We start from the raw sequence: 18,231 nt of genomic DNA, 5'->3' as shown, positions 1-18,231 counted from the left end.
ATTATTTTTAGATTAACCTTTCCGGATTCTTTTAAAAAGGGTCTTTAACAGGCTGGTCTCCTTCAAACCCGGTTGAAGATCTGAATCAACCTATCAGTTGGTGTCGGGCCTCATTATTATGTTCAAGAGAAACGTGATGATATAGTTCAGGTGTCAGAAAACAAGAAAATTCAAAATTGCTTGGCTCATACGTACTTATACTCATAACAATATTATACAAATAGAAGCTGGCAACTTCAAAATGTTACTGGAATCTTCTCATATTAGGAGCACTGACAATTCAAAATGATATTGGTGGATGAATTTCAAAGCATTAGTTTGTGAACATGGTCTCCCAAAGGCGGCCGCGTTCGACGTTTTTCAATTTTAATTACTTGCGTGATACGGAATGAATGCATGGGGGCCAAGGGCAATCCAAGCACGTAGGGATATAAATACTCATCTTGCTATGCACATAGGCATATATGAAGGGAGAGATGGAAATGACAGAGGATGTGGTGATAGTCGGCGCAGGCATTGCAGGGTTGGCAACGGCAGTGGCTTTGAAAAGAGTTGGGGTTCGAGCTTTGGTGTTAGAGAGATCACAAGGACTAAGGTCCACCGGTGCAGCCATATCCCTATTTCCGAATGCTTGGCTTGCCCTTGATGCTCTTGGTGTTTCTCACAAGCTCACCCGCATTTACGATCCTTTATTCAAGTAATAAATTGTTTCACTGTATACATCAATTCTTTTCTTTTCTTGATTTTGAATTTTAAGACATATATACTTTGTATGATCGATTAATTTCTGGTCTACTTTTTTTCTCTCACAATTCAGGGCATATGTAACCAATGCAAGTACTGGAGATGTTCAGCAAGTCCTCTTCCCTGCAGGACATGAACCTCGGGCAGTTCACCGTAAAGCGTTGTTAGAGGCACTGGCAGAGGAATTGCCAGCTGACTCAATTCGGTTCTCCTCCAAGCTAGCTGCCATTGAAAGTCAAGAAAAAGGAGGTGGTGCTTCCATTGCTGTAGTGCATTTGGAAGATGGGACTATAATCAAGTCTAAGGTTCTGATAGGCTGCGATGGGCTGCACTCAATAGTAGCGCATTGGTTAGGACTGGCAGAACCAGTCCATTCAGGGCGATCAGCGGTGCGCGGTTTGGCAATTTTTCCTCAAGGCTACGGGTTTAAGCAAGAAGCTCAGCAGTTTGTGGATGAGGGCAAAAGGGCTGGTTTTGTTCCTCTAAATGATAGGGAATTTTACTGGTTTTTAACCTGCAAAGGTCAGCACTCTTAAACCTTTTTTCTTTTCCATTTTAGCTAGTAGCTATCACAAATGTTGGCTCAAGCCAAGATCATTTCAGTGGAAATTTATGAAGTAACTTTCATTTCAGAGGAAAACATGACAAGAGATCCAGAGCAAATACAAAGACAAGTACTTGAGAAGCATACAGAGAGTTTTCCCTCGGTATACCTAGACGTGGTTCGACATGCGGATCTTTCGACAATAACATGGGCACCATTGATGTTTAGGCATCCATGTGGCATCATATTTGGGAATCTTAACAAGGGAAATATCACAGTAGCGGGTGATGCTATGCACCCCATGACACCTGACCTTGGACAAGGTGGTGGTTTAGCACTAGAAGATGCTGTGGTATTGGGCAGGCACATCGGCAATTCGGTCATAAAAAATGGAGGACTGGTTGTTCCAGGAGACATGGCCAAAGCCATAAATGATTATGTCAAGGAAAGGAGGTGGCGTGCTGCTGGGCTGGTCATAGGGTCGTATTTATCAGGGTGGGTGCAGCAAGGCGGATCAAAATGGTGGGTGAAGTTCTTGAGGGATAGAGTATTTTACAAGTACGTTTTTGGTTGGGTTGGTAGACTTGTGCATTATGATTGTGGAGAACTTCCTGCTGTGTCCTCTGGCAAGGAGGACTAAATTTCAACTTTGGCAGTGCATTATGACTCTGGAGAACTTCCTGCTGTGTCCATATTATTTATTTATCACAACAGAAATTATGTGACTATGGTTTTTTGTTTTTTTTATGGTTTCTTCCTTCAAGGAATCTTTTTAAATGATGTTGCTAGGTGTATTCAATCTAGGAGAGCAGATTAGATGATTAAGGGTTCTCAATATTTATCGGCACAAAGACCACACCTGAGAACGAATTTGTAAAGTTGGGATAACTTGGCATGGATGGAAGCATTGTGGGTTGTAAAGTAGCATTTTGATACTATTTTGGAATAAAAATATAAAAATAATAAGATAAAAAAGATATGTTTCTTTATACTTCCTATTAATACAGAAATTTACTTTAAAAATCATTTTGGAGGCCTTTTCTTCCTTTCTTTTCAACCATATATATATATGTATTCATTCATTCCTTCTTTCCTGGCTACAATCTAAAGAGATATGTTCCCTCGTTTGTGCAAGTGCTGGTTAAGGATTAGTTGTAATAAAAATCTTGTTATTAGGTTTTGACAGAAAGGATTTTTGATTAAAGAGAGGAATTCTGTTGACTTTTGAAACGATGTTTGTCTCACCCATTTTTGCTTGGTGTCAAAAGAAATATGATACTATGATGTGCTAGACGACGTCCCAAACAACAAGAAAATCCAAAATTGTCTTGGCTCTGACGAGCGTACAGTTGTGGAAATAGACGTTGTCGATTTCAAAATCTTATTAGAATCTTTTCATATTAATCCTGCTTGTAAGCTGTCTTAGCTAGCTTACCAAGATATTTGTCTCTTTCGGATTGGAATTGTGTTAAGCAGGAAATATTAAAAATTTAAGTTTTAATGTTATGATATTAAAAATATATTTTAAAAATAAAAATATATTTTTTAATATATTTTAAAAACAAATTAAAATATTTTAAAAAGCACTTAGATAAAGTGATTAATAACTCTGATTTTTTTATTAAAAAAATCCTCAATTTCTTAAAATAAAAAAAAAGGGATGGATTAGGTTAATTTATCCAATACACTATCGGATAGACTTACATAGAGTTGATCTACGAATCTGATCATAAAATAATAATATTAGGAGCACTTACAATTCAAAATGATATCGATGAATGAATTTTAAAGCATTAATTGGTAACCATTGCCTCCCAAAGGCAGCCGCGCGCGTTCAGCGTTTTTAATTCAGACCGCGTTTGGCACTGCGTTTAAAGAGTATTTCCTAAAAAAAATTGAAGTTTCTTTTTTATTTTGAACTAATATGTTTTTGATATTTTTAAATCATCATTTTAATATATTAATTTTAAAAATAATTTTAAAAAAATAAAAAAATATTATTAATATTTATGAATAAAAAATACTTTTAAAAACAACAAGAACCACGTCCTATTAATTACTTGCATGATACGGAATGAATGCTCGCGGGCCAAGGGCAATCCACGCAAGTAGTAGGGTTATAAATACCCATCATGCTATGCACATAGACATAGATGAAGGAAGAGATGGAAATGATGGAGGATGTGGTGACAGTCGGAGCAGGCATTGCAGGGTTGGCACAGCAGTGGCTTTGAAAAGAGTTGGGGTTCGAGCTTTGGTATTAGAGAGATCACAAGGGCTAAGAGCCACAGATGCAGCTTGGCTTGCCCTTGATGCTCTCGGTGTTTCTCATAAGCTCACCCCCGTCTACGCACCTTTATTCAAGTAATAAATTGTTTCACTTATATATACGCGCGCGTGTGTGTGTTAATTCTTTTCTTTTCTTGATTTTGAATTTTAAGACATATTCTTTGTAAGATTGATTAATTTCTATTCTACTTTTTTCTCTCTCTCGTAATTTAGGAGATATGTAACCAACGAAAGTACAGGAGATGTTCAGCAATCCCTCTTCACTGAAAAAGGACCGAGGACAGTTCACCGTAAAGCATTGTTAGAGGCACTGTCAGATGAATTGCCAACTGACTCAATTCGATTTTCTTCCAAGCTAGCTGCCATTGAAAGTCAAGAACAAGGAGGTGGTGCTTCCATTGCTGTAGTGCATTTGGAAGATGGGACTATAATCAAAGTCTTAGGTTCTGATAGTCTGCGATGGGGTGCACTCGGTAGTAGCACGTTGGTTAGGACTGGCAGAACCAGTCTATTCAGGGCGATCAGCGGTGCGCGGTTTGGTAGGTTTTCCTCAAGGCCACGGATTTAAGCAAGAAGTTCAGCGGTTTGAGGATGTGGGCAAAAGGGCTGGTTTTGTTCCTCTAAATAATATGGAACTTTACTGGTTTTTCGTCTGCGAAGGTCAGCATTCTTGGCCCTTTTTTCTTTCTAATTTTAGCCAGCACAAATGTCGGGTCAAGCCAGATCATTTCAGTGGAAAATTTATGAACAAATGTCCATTTCAGAGGAAAATATGACAGGAGAGCCAGGGCAAATTCAAAGACAAGTACTTGAAAAATATGCAGAAAATTTTCCCTCGATATACCTAGACGTGGACAGACATGCCGATCTTTCGACAATAACATGGGCACCGTTGATGTTTAGGCATCCATGGGGCATCATATTTGGAAATCTTAGCAACTGAAATATCACAGTAGCGGGTGATGCTATGCATCCCATGACACCTGACCTAGGACAAGGTGGTGGTTCATCACTAGAAGATGCTGTGGTATTGGGCAGACACATTGGCAATTCCGTTATAAGAAATGGGGGACTGATTGTTCAAGGAGACATGGCTAAAGCCATTGATGATTATGTCAAGGAAAGGAGGTGGCGTGCCGCTTGTCTGGTCACAGGGTCGTATATATCAGGGTGGAAGCAGCAAGGCGGAGCAAAATGGTGGATGAAGTTCTTGAGGGATGGAGTATTTTATAAGTATGTTTTTGGTTGGATTGCTGGACTTGTGCATTATAATTGTGGAAATCTCCCTGCTGTGTCCTCTGGTAAGGAGGACTAAATTCCAACATATTACAAGTTACATCATAGGAAGAGACTATTTGAGAACAAAGTTGTCCAACGTTCTCAAATCAAAAGTATTGACCCACAGCATTGGTCAAAGTAACCTTTTCTTCTTCTTCTTCTTCTTCTTCTTAATGTTTTTGTTATACTTTGTTGCATTTGTTTTCTCCGTTTAGAAAGTCTATTAAATTATATTGGATTAAATATTGTAGCTACTTGGAGTGTCTATGAAGGATGTATTGGTGAAGGTTCATGCATCAAAGTGTGCATATATTTTTTTTTTCCCCCTTAACACTGAAAATAGAAAGATTAAGGTTAAGTTTGGTACAACATTTGTAAAAAAAATTTAAGTATTAGAAATAATTTTTCATTTAAATTAAATTTTGTGAAAAAATTAGGTTAAATTTTTTTTTAATCAAAAGTTGAAAATTTTAAATTCTAACTTGTGAATTATAACTTATAGTACATTTTTTCTTTGAAAAAGTTGATTTGAGTCATTTTTACCAAACATGTTTCTATTTTAAGTCATTTTAACTCATTTTGTCATATATTATTTTTGAAAAACAACTATTTTCTATTTTAAGATTTAATTAGTGTGTGCTAATCTTATTTTGTTACCAATATTATTATTGACTGAATCAAATATGGGATAAATAAACAAATATATTTTTGAAGCTATATTATCTTCAAATTACACAATGGGAGATAGTTTTATATATCCCATTACATAATAACTAAGAAAACTAAAATTAGTAATACTTGAACCTTCACAAAAAAGAAGTTACCAAATACAGAATCACTAAACTATGCATACTTGTGTCCTGATTTATGGTGGCTATCCATATCCAATCTTGGACTCCATCTAGTTTTTTCATCAAAGTTTGGATCTTTTAAATGCTACTAATTTAAAACAATTCAAACTATGCATACTTGTGTCCTGATTAAGTTTTTTCATCAAAGTTTGGATGTTTTAAATGCTACTAATTTAAAACAATTCATGTAAATATATATATTAAATAATAAAATTTAAAAGATTATTTCAAAAAAAATCTTACCCTACATTAAAAATATATTTTCTCTTTTAAAATTAAAGCATTTATAATAAAAAGATTTATTATAGCATACTGTAACATATTTTTTTTCTTGTGAATATATAATATATATACTAATGATTTTTGAATTTTATATTGAAAAAATAAGTGTTTCTATAATAAAGTTTATATGAGTTTGCAATTAACCACAAAAAAAGAAAAAGAAAAAAAGGGATGGTATACTTGTATGCATAAAATGAGACCGAGTAAGAGGAAAACTTCTTATTGCCCCCCGCTTGGTTTTTGAGAGCACCCCCTTGAGCAAATATCTTTCACTTCTAATAAGAGTCTATGTGCATTCCAACTTTATAACAACTCGGTTTTTGTTAATTTAATTTGTTAACTTGTAAAAAATAAAATTCAAGCAAAATTTAAAAACCATCACTAACCCTCCCCCCACTCCGTCAAACCTGATGATACCACTGCAAGTTTCAAAAAGTACCTGCGAACAAAATCAATTTCATCTAAATTAATTTGATTTGATATATTTACATTTCACTTTTCTATAATTTAATTGGATATATTTACCATAATTTCAAAATCAGTTTCATCTAAATTAGGCTATAGAAAGAGAGAAAAAAACCTTCTGAAGTTCAAAAACTTGAAACTTTGAGGCACTAAAATTTCAGTGATTAAAAACACACACGTTGTATGAAACAAAGCTCTCTTGTTTGTCTTGAAATATAGAAAAACTAAATGAAAGGATTTCTCCCCAAGGTTGTCTCTCCACGCTTTCTCCTCCCATTCTGGGGTGACTCGAAACATACATGCTATGGAAGAATCTTCCTGCTATTTTTAAAGGTCGAGCTGCCCAAAGAAACCTAACGTCATAGCCCAACAACTGTATACTTACAAAACGCAGAAACAGAAAGAGGGGGGGAGGGAGTGTATGGAAATTGTGTATTTCTTAGAGCAAAACAAAAATGAAACGTCCAGTTCCTGAACCTTTCAACCTTGGAGCATCAATCCCATTTCAGTATATAACTTAAAATCTCAATACAAAACACATTTGACCTGAGAGAAGACAGGAGTATAAGAAACAATAAAAGTTCTGTCAAAGTATGTTTTTCATCGGCCCCAGTACTGAAAAAAGGATCCCTCCTGCTCTCGATTCCAGCATCCTCTCCTTTCTCTAGAACTTAACTGAACTTCGTGTTCCTTATTGTTTCAAGTGACCAGATACCTCCCGGCACCCCCAAAGAATGATAAGCTCTCATTATTTTTGAAATAACATGGGGTTCCATCTTCTGTGCTTAAAACAATGGAAAGAAAGGGAGAGAATGGAATGGAGAGGAAGGATAAACAAAGGTATACAGATCTCACACTCCAAGGGGATTTCTCCACAGTGAAAACCTATAGTAGAACTGTCAAGACTGCACAGCTAACCTCTGAAGATGCTCAAAGAAAACTTGAAGGCTTACATCATCTGTGAATATTATGTCCGACCCAGCTGCCATCTCATTGGCATTATTGTATGTAGCTGATGGGTTCAATTTTGCCAATAAGAACCTTGCCTGCTCAGTATGACATGAGAAAAGGAAGAGAGTGAGTTTTATGAAATAACAAACCTTCCAGTGCGCACTAAATGCAGCAGTCCATTCAAGGCATCCAATATGAAGTCAACAAAACTACATATCACAGTATTTTATTGCTCATTGGGCAATGAATTAATTTTTGAAGCAAAGGAGGGGGAGCAAGAAAAAACTAACCTGGGATCCATGCTGATCACATACAACCAATCTAGGAACAGGAAAACGATCATGAATGATCATTTGAGCATCTTCTTTGGGTGCTTGCAATAGTTGTGCAAATGCCTGCAGAGAAAGGAAGTGTTACAGTTACAATGAGAGTTAACAAAAGAAGGAACCGAAGACATTCCCATATCTGCACGGTACATCCCACAGAATTGGCTTTAGGGCACTAATTACGGAAAGAATAGCTAAAACAAGAGTTTAAGTACTTCATAATTCTACTAAAAACCTGGGGGCATAAATAATTAACAATACATTAAGAAAATCCATACAAAACGCCACCTGTAACCCAACAGTTCTTGAATTCCTCTTGATTTCTTTAATTCAACAGTTCTGTAACTCAAAATTCAGGACCTCCTTACTAGGAGGCACCAATTAGACTGAAGGTCCACTGGTAAAATTCTAGCCATATTCAAATTCCAATTTGATCAAAAAAGTTTTTGAAAAATAAAACTAGCCAAGAAATTTAAAGGAAAAATCAACAGGATTACATCCGTGTTCATCACCCATGCACTCATAGAACACACATCTTGACATTTTCTCCTAGTTTTGCACATGGTAAGTATGATGCCAAACAAAAGAAAATTTGCAGACATCCATATCAAAAAGTAAATTTATGGAGGGATTCATATCCCAGCATCTTCTATACATCTAGCTAGTTTTAATTTCAAAACATGCTCTCTGAGTTGAGAGGTTAGATAGATACAGGAGCAAGATTTTCATTATCATGTCAATAATTGACAGCAAAACTCACATCTGGGAGATCCTCAAGCAATGAACATTCATATAACTGTCAATGTTGCTCCTTGCTCCTAAGGACTCAAAATCCCATAAGAGCCAAAGGGTAATCAAAATACCTGATATATGGCTTACATGCCATTGCAGAATAAATAGCTTAGGGTTCTAAGTTCATCTCAAATTTAGGCCACTGTGAAGGTACCACAAAGCAACGAGCAGCATACCTGGTGCTCTGGCTGATTCTGGTAACCCAAGTTACGCCACTGAGCTATTGTCATTCCATGAAATATGACAACACTGAAGTATGAATCAAGTAAGAGAATACGATCAGCACCAATAGAAGCGACATCCAATAATGCAGGTTGAGGCAGTGAGTTGAATGAATATGATATGAGAGATGGTTGAATCATGACAGCGGCATTGGTAATGTTTTCACGGTTTAACAACATGCGGAAATAAGCTGTCTCATCTGGGCTGTTATTGAAAACCTGATGAAATCAAATAAAGGAATATATAACAAACCCTTAAAATGCACACATGTGAAAATACTTCAATTTAAGCATAAAACAAAAATGAGAATTAGAATAGCAGATGGACTCAATGTCAATTAGTTACCTGTACAAATTGCGATCTTCGCAGATTAAACAGAAACTGAGGGAAGAAAGAGAAAAACGAGTTCAATGTAAAGGATGTTGGATCATCCTTCCGATATTCACCAAATCTGGAACAGACACGAATGAGATTTCGGTCTAACCACCTAGTGGCATCAAATCCTTCCTGTGAGAGAAACCCCAGCAAGAGTGAGTAAGGAAATAATATCTTAGGAGCTACATGCAAAAAAATTGCTAAGGAATCAACAATGAATTGCTGCTTTTACAAAGTGGGACATAATTAGCACCAAGAAAACTGTAAATAAAGGATGGTAGAGAAGATGGCATTACAAGAAAGCATCTGCTGAAACGAGGGCATATAAATATTGAAACAATAGGTAATCCTTGGGAAAAAATTCAAATACAAAACAAGTTACCTCCTTGTACTTATTTAGGCAGACATGGAACAGTAACAAACTGACAACAAACAGGATCGACAACATTACCATGGCCAATTGGATATTTAAGAAAAAGAAAAGTTCAGGTAAGAACAGCATATGCAGTAAACGTAAAACCAAATAAGAAATGCAAAACAAATAAATTTTGGAACTACCTCTGCCTCCATTTTCAGAGATGTTAATCTCGCCATTACCACAGCTGCAGTCTCTTGGTCAAAACCTTGAACTAATTCCTGCAAGTGTGGAAAAATTCATTCATATAAGCACTAATTCCTCAGTTGATCCATTTTCAATAAACGGTGCAAGATACACGAATAAACTTAGCATTTGAGAGACCAGACACCATACATCTAATGATACAGGCTCTTGAACAAGGGAAACATTTTACAAATTCTAAAGGACTCAAAGGACTACATAATCAAAGTTTAAATCTGCATCACCTGGATTCTATAGGGCATATCTAACTAAAGCAAAGAAGCTGACAGATTGTATATCCTAAACAAGACAACAAAATGGTACTATTTTTATTTTCAATCAAGCAAACAAGGAGGCACCTCAACAACTGAACATAACCTCACACAACAAATCTGCCATATCTATAGAACATAACGAACCTCAGAGTTAGCAGCACTATCCACCCATCTTCTAGTGACGGTTGTGACCCGCAGCAACATATGACCCTCGGGATTTTGATAACTGCAATAAAACAACAATACAGTACGTGATTACCAGATGGATGCTGTCAAAAAAAGAAGTTGGCATAGCATAGAGAAGAAAAGAAAGAAGACAGAGGACACTCTCCATCACATACCTTGTGAGAAACTGTAAGTATAACTGTGGATTCATAGCTCCAGGATTATTTGACTTTTCACTTGATGAAAGATCAAAGAAGACAGTCAGACAAGTACTCTTATCAAGGCCACACATCTTCCAAGCTGTTGTATTCCCTTCACCAATAACAGTATCGGCAACACTAGGTCCTTTCTGCAAGGGTCTAGTAATAGTTAGTATCAAAACCAATCTAGCTTTAATTTAATGAAGAGAAAAGAACAAAATCACATTTTCTGCCTGCATAAGATCCAAAAACAAAATAAAGAAAACAAAAAAAAAAATCAATGGCTGTAGATGGTTCAACCTTCTCCATAGAGGTGCAAGGTCCAATAATCCCCTGAATTTTGATGTCCTTTGAACAGTTAATCTCAAGTGTTCCACTGCAAATATATAAGAGAAATCATATCAAAGCCTAAACAGTCCAGGAAAGAGTACATGCGGAAGCTAACTAAGGGGAAAACAAAGCACGTTATGCATCTATCTGTTCAGACTTCAGAGTAAGCAAGATCAAACATCAATTCCATAACAACAACAATTTGTTTTACAATGATGACTCACTTAAAACAGAGGCCAAGTGAATGTTCTCCATTTTCAAATACACGCTTGAAGGAGTCCTTAAACACAGAATGTCCAAAACTTTCTGAGAGAACAACAAGACCACCAGTTCTTTCTACCGCAACTTTCATTTCTGCAACCCCAACCTAAGAAATGCAGCAGTCACAGGTCAAAATGATAAGTAAAGACACTGCCATATATGTCTTTTCTTTTTCGAAAATTAAAGAGCTTGTAGCTTCTTCTTTTCAATAAATCTTGCTTGGCATTTAATGTAAGCAGAGATGGATTCATTAACAAAACACTTGAATGAATGGGGAAAATGGGGAAAAACAATATTTGTAGTTTATTAATTGTTCTGATAAGCACTCTCTTCCAATTGTTATATTTTTCTTCCACTGTAGGTTTAGTGGGCCAACTTTACATTAGTGAGGCAACGAATAGTAGATGTCTTTATAAGATTTAAAGCAAGAACAAGAAATACCTGATCCAAAGCAGATGCAAAAAGGTCCAGAACATGACCCTGACTGACAAGCTGCTTTGCAAGACTATCGTAAAATTTTACTGCTTTCTTAAAATATGGTGCTGCATCCTTATCAAGATCCTTGTGGGAACGTACAGGATCAGACAAGTCTTTTGATATAATCTGCAGAACTTCAAAATGATCAGCATGTTCATAATCACCAAGAAATGATGAAACAAAAACTAGCAAATTTCGATTTGAAAAGTAAAACCACATCTCACTAAGCTAATCTCACTTCAATCTAGCACCAAGAGATTACTTCATAGAGATAACACAGCATAGAAATGTATTGAGGCCAAACACAGAACCTGGAAGGGCATCTGATCTATGCATTTTAAAATGTCATGGGGAACATGGATTGTTCTTCCACGTGTAACAAAATCAATATGTAGGATAGTAAGTATAGCAACCACTAAATTTCGATCCAACACGGCATCCATAAGAGATTTTAACTTTAGACCGTACAGTGTGATCCTATCAATAGTCATGAACACTGGGGAATGGGGGGGCAAGGCAGAGAAAGAGAGAGCTAATAAGTTATGCAATCAAAACATGCACCGGCGCCACCATCATCATTATAAATCTATCATAGTTTGACTTATGATCCAACGTTAAGTGAATTACTACATAACAAAAAAACATCATGGAGAAAGAAAAAAAAGCATCCTTCTGGGACATTAAGCAATAGATTTGATGTTAAAACCACGTTCAAAAGAAACAAAAAAGAGCCATAACTCAATCTGAAAACATATCACCAATAAATAATGTGAAGCCATCAGGCAATGAGTGACGTACATTGATATTTGATTAGCATGCATTGATCAGATTTAAGAATACATTGAAAGCAATCAACTCAATGAAAATAATATAAAATTGAAGGGAGGAGATGTGTATAACCAATGCATAATTACATTACCAACAAGCCAAATACAAACTGGATTAAATTAAGGGGAAAAAAGAGGGTAAATCAATAGATCTAGATCAAGTTCAAAGGCATTACCGTGCCTGGCCCTTCGGTGCAAGGACCACCAACTAAAGCTACAATTCTAGCTCCAACACCGGGCAAACAAGCTCCAAGCAATCCAGCTGCAACACTCAATGCTACTCCAGTACACCTTGAAGCCCGAGTTCCTGGTGCCACCGGCCATTGATCCGTTTGCAACTCATCCAAGAGCTAAAGATGACCAAAAAAACCTTTTTTCCTCAGTTAACAACACAAAATCTACATTTCAAATAAAAAAAATAGACAGAAAAAACAAAAAAAAAATCCCAATTTTCGTCAATCACCAAGCAATAAAATTCCCAATTTTCCTTGATCAACAAACAAGTCACATCCCAAATCGTAACCAAATCAAGCCCCAATTTTCCTAAAACTACAAACAATCTACAAATCAAATTAAAAATACACTGTCATAACGCACCGAATTGAGCGTAAATTCACAGTCAGATGCCGGCAATAAAAACCGGGTCACACCTGAATTCTGAACATGCATCCCCTTCTGCTGCTGATACCCACCAACACCAGCACCAGGAACATTCCTCCTGCCAGCAACACCAATACCTAACTGCTCCATAACCTGATCTTTACTAATCTCTTTAGTCCCTCTAAAAACATAAACTTTCGACATATCACTAAACCCCAATTCATGAACTTGCACTTGTGTCCCAAAAGACACAAAACCCACCATTGCATTCTCCGGTAACAACCCAATTGCCCTCTTAACCTCCGATTTCACATACTCAAATTCTTCCTCAATCATACAAGTATCCAAAACAAACACAAACGCAGACTTAGCATCAATTTCCCCAACTGGGTTATGATTCTTATCACCTAAAGTATACTCTATCGTCGTATACTGGGTATACAACTCAGCCGGGAGATTGGTCTCGGAGATCATGGAATAGTGGGGAGGAAAATGGTTGCGTTGGTAGCAGAAAGGACAGATCCAGATCTTAGCGGTGAAATCGACACGCGAGAAGCAATTCATGATGGATGTGCAGGTTTTGCAACGGAGAGGAGGGTAAGGGAGAGTAGGGATTTCTGAGTGTGGACGTATAGGGGAGATTGATGCGGCTAAAGGGATAACGCATTTGGATGCTTCGACTTTGGTTCTGGGCCAGTTGTTCCATGTCATACGGACTGAATCTATGCCTTCTGGATCTGTGTTTGGGATTTCTGACATGGTTGACGATGATAATTGAGGGGATAGAATTCTGGGGGGTTAGAATTTAGGGTGGCGACCCCTGAGCGCAGGAGAAGGGGGTCACCGGAGCGAAAGAGGGAGGGAGGGAAGGTTTCGGGGAGAAGGAGAGAGGTTTGGCTTTTGTTTGTTTGGCGTTTCTGTTGTGCGTGTTTTATTTCGGGGGGAATTTTACAGTAAAATGTTAATAAAGTAGGATTAATATTGATAAATTATTAATTTATTACATCATAAATTAAAAAAAAATGTAAATATGTAAATTTTTGTTTACATAATACATGCGTGTGGTTAGTTATATTCATAGATATTTTTTTTTTTAATAAAAGTATTTATTCTGTACAAAATTTTGAATATGATTTTTTTATAATATTTAATAAGTACTATGATAATAAAATAATATAGAGATAATAATATTGATTATGATAATAATTATAATGTTAATAACAGTAATAGTGTTGTGGTGATGAAACAGTAGCAGTGACGAAATTATGATGAAAATAATAATAAGAATAATAATAAGATTAATTAAGATTGGAGCTGGTAATGAGATAGAAATAATAGCAATCTACTTTTATTAAATCTATGTTATCCCATGAGTTATTATTATCTTTACAAATGAAAAAAAAAAAAAAAAGTCTTACAAAGAAAGAACAACAGAAGAGAACGGTTGCCTGTAACTCTTTAAAAAGTTAAATACGATTAAGGTTCATTAAAAGAGAGTGTTCAAGGAGCGTCATGGCATTCCTTTTCAAAATTTAATCATTCAAGATTATTAATTTAATTTTTATTTTTATTTTTTTTCATAGCATTTGGTTCATAGATTTTTTTACGAGGATAACCCTTAATTATCATTAATAAAGTGTAAAATCTTCGGAGTTAAAAAATTATATTTCTTTTTAAGTTTAAAGAGTACAATTTAATTGATCAAGTTCTAAATTTATTTTTTAAAAATTACTAATTTAAATTTTATAAATTTTAAATTATTAAAAATTTATATAATTATTAATTTAAAAATCCATAAAATTAATCAAAATATATATAAATTAACCTAAATGAATTTGGTGAAGTGGCTAACACTTGATGTGCTTACAATGACTGGATTTAGTCGCTGGTCTCCTGGGTTGGTACGGTAACTTATTTGTTCACTTGCAAAAACAAAATTCCTATCAGGAAAAAGAAAAAGAAAACTCTGATATTTAAATTAATTAATGCAATTAGAGATGAGCGTGTTGAGCGAAGGAGTAACGCGAGAGGCTAGAAAAATGTGTGCAGAGGAGAACAACAACAGGTGAGAAGCAATGATTATGTTACTTGTATATTTTGCTTTCAGCATAATTCTATGAGGAATAATTAACTATTGAAAATTGAATGTTCAATCTATCATATTTAATTTAAGATATTTATAAACTTTAATCACCTTTCGTTAACTTATCTGTAATGATTATGAGTATTTGAAAAATTGAGGAATTGGTTATTGTATGTTAACGTACCATTGACGGAGAGGATTGATAGTGTACGGAATAGACAATGGGGGAACACGATATATATATTTCTTAACATCGGGAGATTTCCACAATTGGCACTAGGGCTGCATCCCCTAGCTGTTTTGGGCCAAACTCGTGTTTTTGGCTATTAAAACTTGTATAGAAATGTAATTATGATTATTTTTTAAATAATTTTTTATAATAAATTATATATTAATAATATTTTTTTATTTTTAAAAATTATTTTTGATATTAGCATATTAAAATAATTTAAAAACACTAAAAATATATTAATTTAATAAGCAAGTCTATAAATTTAGTGTACGAACAAGCAAACCCTAGACACACGATTTGCCAATCATGTCCCAAGCTGCACACATTTAGCGCTAGAGTTGCATACCCTAAATGTTATGGCAAGACCCATGCACCTAGTTATAGACTCAGGCGAGTTGGTTTGCAGAACCTAGTATTTGGGGTTTGTAGAATCGTGCGCTTGGGTTTATAGACCACCGTGTTAGGTGTAGACCAACATACTAGAGTTTGTAGACCCGCTCCACTAGATCTAGACTCATTGGTAATGGACCCAAGGCTAATGGATTTTGTCTCAAGACCCAATTATATTAGGTCTTGTGTTAGGACTCAAGACTAATGAGTTCTATGAAGGACACAATTCTCTTGGGTCTGATGTCATGACCCGAGGTTTTAAAGCCTTTAATTTCTAAATATTATTATATGTGTTATAAATATTATTATTTTTATTATAATTAATAGTATTTATATTAAAATATTATTATTATAGGTAATAGGTCCTATGTCAGGATCCAATTCTTTTGGATCTTAGATCAGGATCCAAGGCTAATGGATCTTACAACGAACCCCAATTCTCATGGATCCTGCATCAAGATCTAATTTTCTTGGGTTTAGCGTCAGGACCCGAGGTTCTAGAGTCTTTGGTTTCTAAATATTATTATTTATGTTATAAATATTATTATTTTCATTATAATTAATAGTATTCATATTAAAAATATTATTATTATAGGTAATAGATCCTACACCATGATCCAATTCTCTTAGATCATGCGTTAGGCCCAAGAATAACAGGTCCTGCATCAAGACCCAAGGTTAATAGGTCTTACGTCATAACCCAATTCGCTTGGGTCTAACATCAAGACCCGCTTCTCTTAGATTTTGTGTTAGGACCCAACGCTATTGTGTTCCATGAAGAGCCCAATTCTCATGAATCCTGCGTTATAATTCAATTTTTTTGGATCAAGCAAATGATTCAAGGCTAATGGGTCCATCGTTTGAAACCAAGATGCATCAGCACCTAAGGTGAATGAGTCCTAGGGTGGACCCAATTTTCTTGGATCCCGTGTAAGGATCCAAGGTCCTATAGTTTTAGGTTTCTAAATATTATTATTTGTATTATAAATATTGTTATTTTTTTATTATAATTAAAAATATTAATATTAAAAATAGTATTATTTGTGTTATAAATATTATTATTTTTATTATAATTAAAAGTATTAATATTAAAAATAGTATTATTTATGTTATAAATCTTATTATTTTTATTATAATTAAAAGTATTAATATTAAAAATAGTATTATTTCTGTTATAAATCTTATTATTTTTATTATAATTAATATTATTAATAAAATAATTAATAAATTTTAAAAAAGCATTATCAATATTAAACACTGTGGATTGCTATAGTGTTTCTCCACATGATTATTTTTATTGTTTTTTTTGTTATAATTTTTTTCAAAATTATGTTTATCAATTTTTTAATTTTAATATTGAGCTGTTTGAGAATTTAGCTTTATAATTTTTTTTATTACACTATAGATTACTACAATATTTCCCTACATGTTTTTTTATGACTTTTTTTAAAATTATCTTCGTTGATTTTTTTTTTAATATTAAGGTGTTTGAGAATTACAATTACAATAAAACTAAATCATATTGGGAAAGCATTGTAGCTTTCCACACAAAATATTATGGATTGTTATAGTGTTTTTCATATATTTTTTTTTATTATTATGAAATTTTTCAAAATTATCCTTGATGATTTTGATTTTGTAATTTGAGATGGTTAAGAATTTAATTTTGTAATTTTTTTTAATTTTTACAAATAAAACTAAATTATATAGAAAAATACTATAGTTTTCCTAACAAAACACTATAAATTGCTATAACTCATTCTATTTAATCTTTAAATTTTTTATCACCAATATAATTTTTTTATTAATAAAATATTAACTCCACCACTTCTTTAATTTTTATTATTTATTTAGTGCTAATTTATAATTATAATATATTTATTTTATAAACACAGAACAACACCCGGGCATGCCATCTACTACTAACAATTCGTCGTAAGCGGAGGGTGACGAGAGGCCATTATTGGACAGGTGGCGGCCTGTGTCAATCGCTAGGCTTGGGAATTTAACCTTTATTTGAAAGAGTTTAAGATTATTGACGTTTTGTTTTTTCTCTAAACTTCTATAATTTTAATGCTTCAAAAAAATAATCTAATTTCTTTCTTATATCTAGAAGTTGCCTTACCTTGGATTTAGTTTTCATGCATCGCAAATAAATGCTCGGACGCTCGGGGGGAAAATGAAAGGAAACTCTCTCTATTACCCTTGAGCTTGCCTTGTTGCCGTAGCCACCGCAACCCGTACTTTGCAGTGGGCAAGACTTTATTTTTCAGTGAAAAAACGTTGTACAGACAAGTTTTTTTACATCTGAAAAAGTTTCAAGCAAAAATAAAAAATTTTATTTGTAAATATATTTAAATAAATTAAAATTTTGTTAGTTTCTGCATTTTAAAAGTGTTTGTAAAAAAAATTAATTTTTTTTTATTTTTTAATTAACTTTAAATTAATATATTTTTAGTGTTTTTAAATCATTTTGATGTACTGATATCAAAAATAATTTTTAAAAAATAAAAAAATCATTAACATATATTTTAACATGAAAAATTATTTGAAAAGTAATAACAACCATATTTCCAAACAGACCCTAAGTATTATGTGTATTAATGAATTAAAAAAACATAATTAATAATTTTAAAAGGTAAAAAATTAAGAAATAAATGTATTTTAAAAACAA

General features: G+C 34.2%; 3 protein-coding genes and 1 pseudogene across 3 annotated transcripts; 3 read left to right on the top strand and 1 right to left on the bottom strand.

Annotated features, from left to right (window-relative positions):
- Positions 1 to 476: 476 nt before the first annotated feature.
- LOC105140565 (zeaxanthin epoxidase, chloroplastic-like) lies at positions 477 to 2,204 on the top strand. Its single transcript, XM_011047435.1, has 3 exons — positions 477 to 697; positions 818 to 1,266; positions 1,378 to 2,204. The coding sequence occupies exons 1-3, from the start codon at positions 477 to 479 to the stop codon at positions 1,926 to 1,928; spliced, it is 1,221 nt and encodes a 406-aa protein (XP_011045737.1). The 3' UTR covers positions 1,929 to 2,204.
- Positions 2,205 to 3,362: 1,158 nt separating this feature from the next.
- Positions 3,363 to 4,543, top strand: LOC105140563 (uncharacterized; annotated as a pseudogene).
- On the top strand, positions 4,521 to 5,086 carry LOC105140562 (uncharacterized; the record flags this gene model as incomplete). Its single annotated transcript, XM_011047434.1, has 1 exon — positions 4,521 to 5,086. A coding segment is annotated over one exon (372 nt), but the record flags the coding sequence as incomplete, so codon positions are not given.
- Positions 5,087 to 6,862: 1,776 nt separating this feature from the next.
- On the bottom strand, positions 6,863 to 13,786 carry LOC105140527 (protein transport protein SEC23-like). Its single transcript, XM_011047396.1, has 12 exons — positions 12,850 to 13,786; positions 12,429 to 12,602; positions 11,390 to 11,551; positions 10,912 to 11,054; positions 10,658 to 10,733; positions 10,334 to 10,506; positions 10,137 to 10,218; positions 9,678 to 9,755; positions 9,090 to 9,251; positions 8,699 to 8,962; positions 7,695 to 7,799; positions 6,863 to 7,499 (listed from the first exon to the last, which is right to left on the bottom strand). The coding sequence occupies exons 1-12, from the start codon at positions 13,609 to 13,611 to the stop codon at positions 7,353 to 7,355; spliced, it is 2,328 nt and encodes a 775-aa protein (XP_011045698.1). The 5' UTR covers positions 13,612 to 13,786; the 3' UTR covers positions 6,863 to 7,352.
- Between the last annotated feature and the right edge of the window lie 4,445 nt (positions 13,787 to 18,231).

Source organism: Populus euphratica, unplaced genomic scaffold (genome assembly GCF_000495115.2).
Source record: "Populus euphratica unplaced genomic scaffold, PopEup_1.0 scaffold107.1, whole genome shotgun sequence".
Taxonomy (NCBI): Eukaryota; Viridiplantae; Streptophyta; class Magnoliopsida; order Malpighiales; family Salicaceae; genus Populus; species Populus euphratica.
This window is presented reverse-complemented; position numbering and strand designations above follow the sequence as displayed.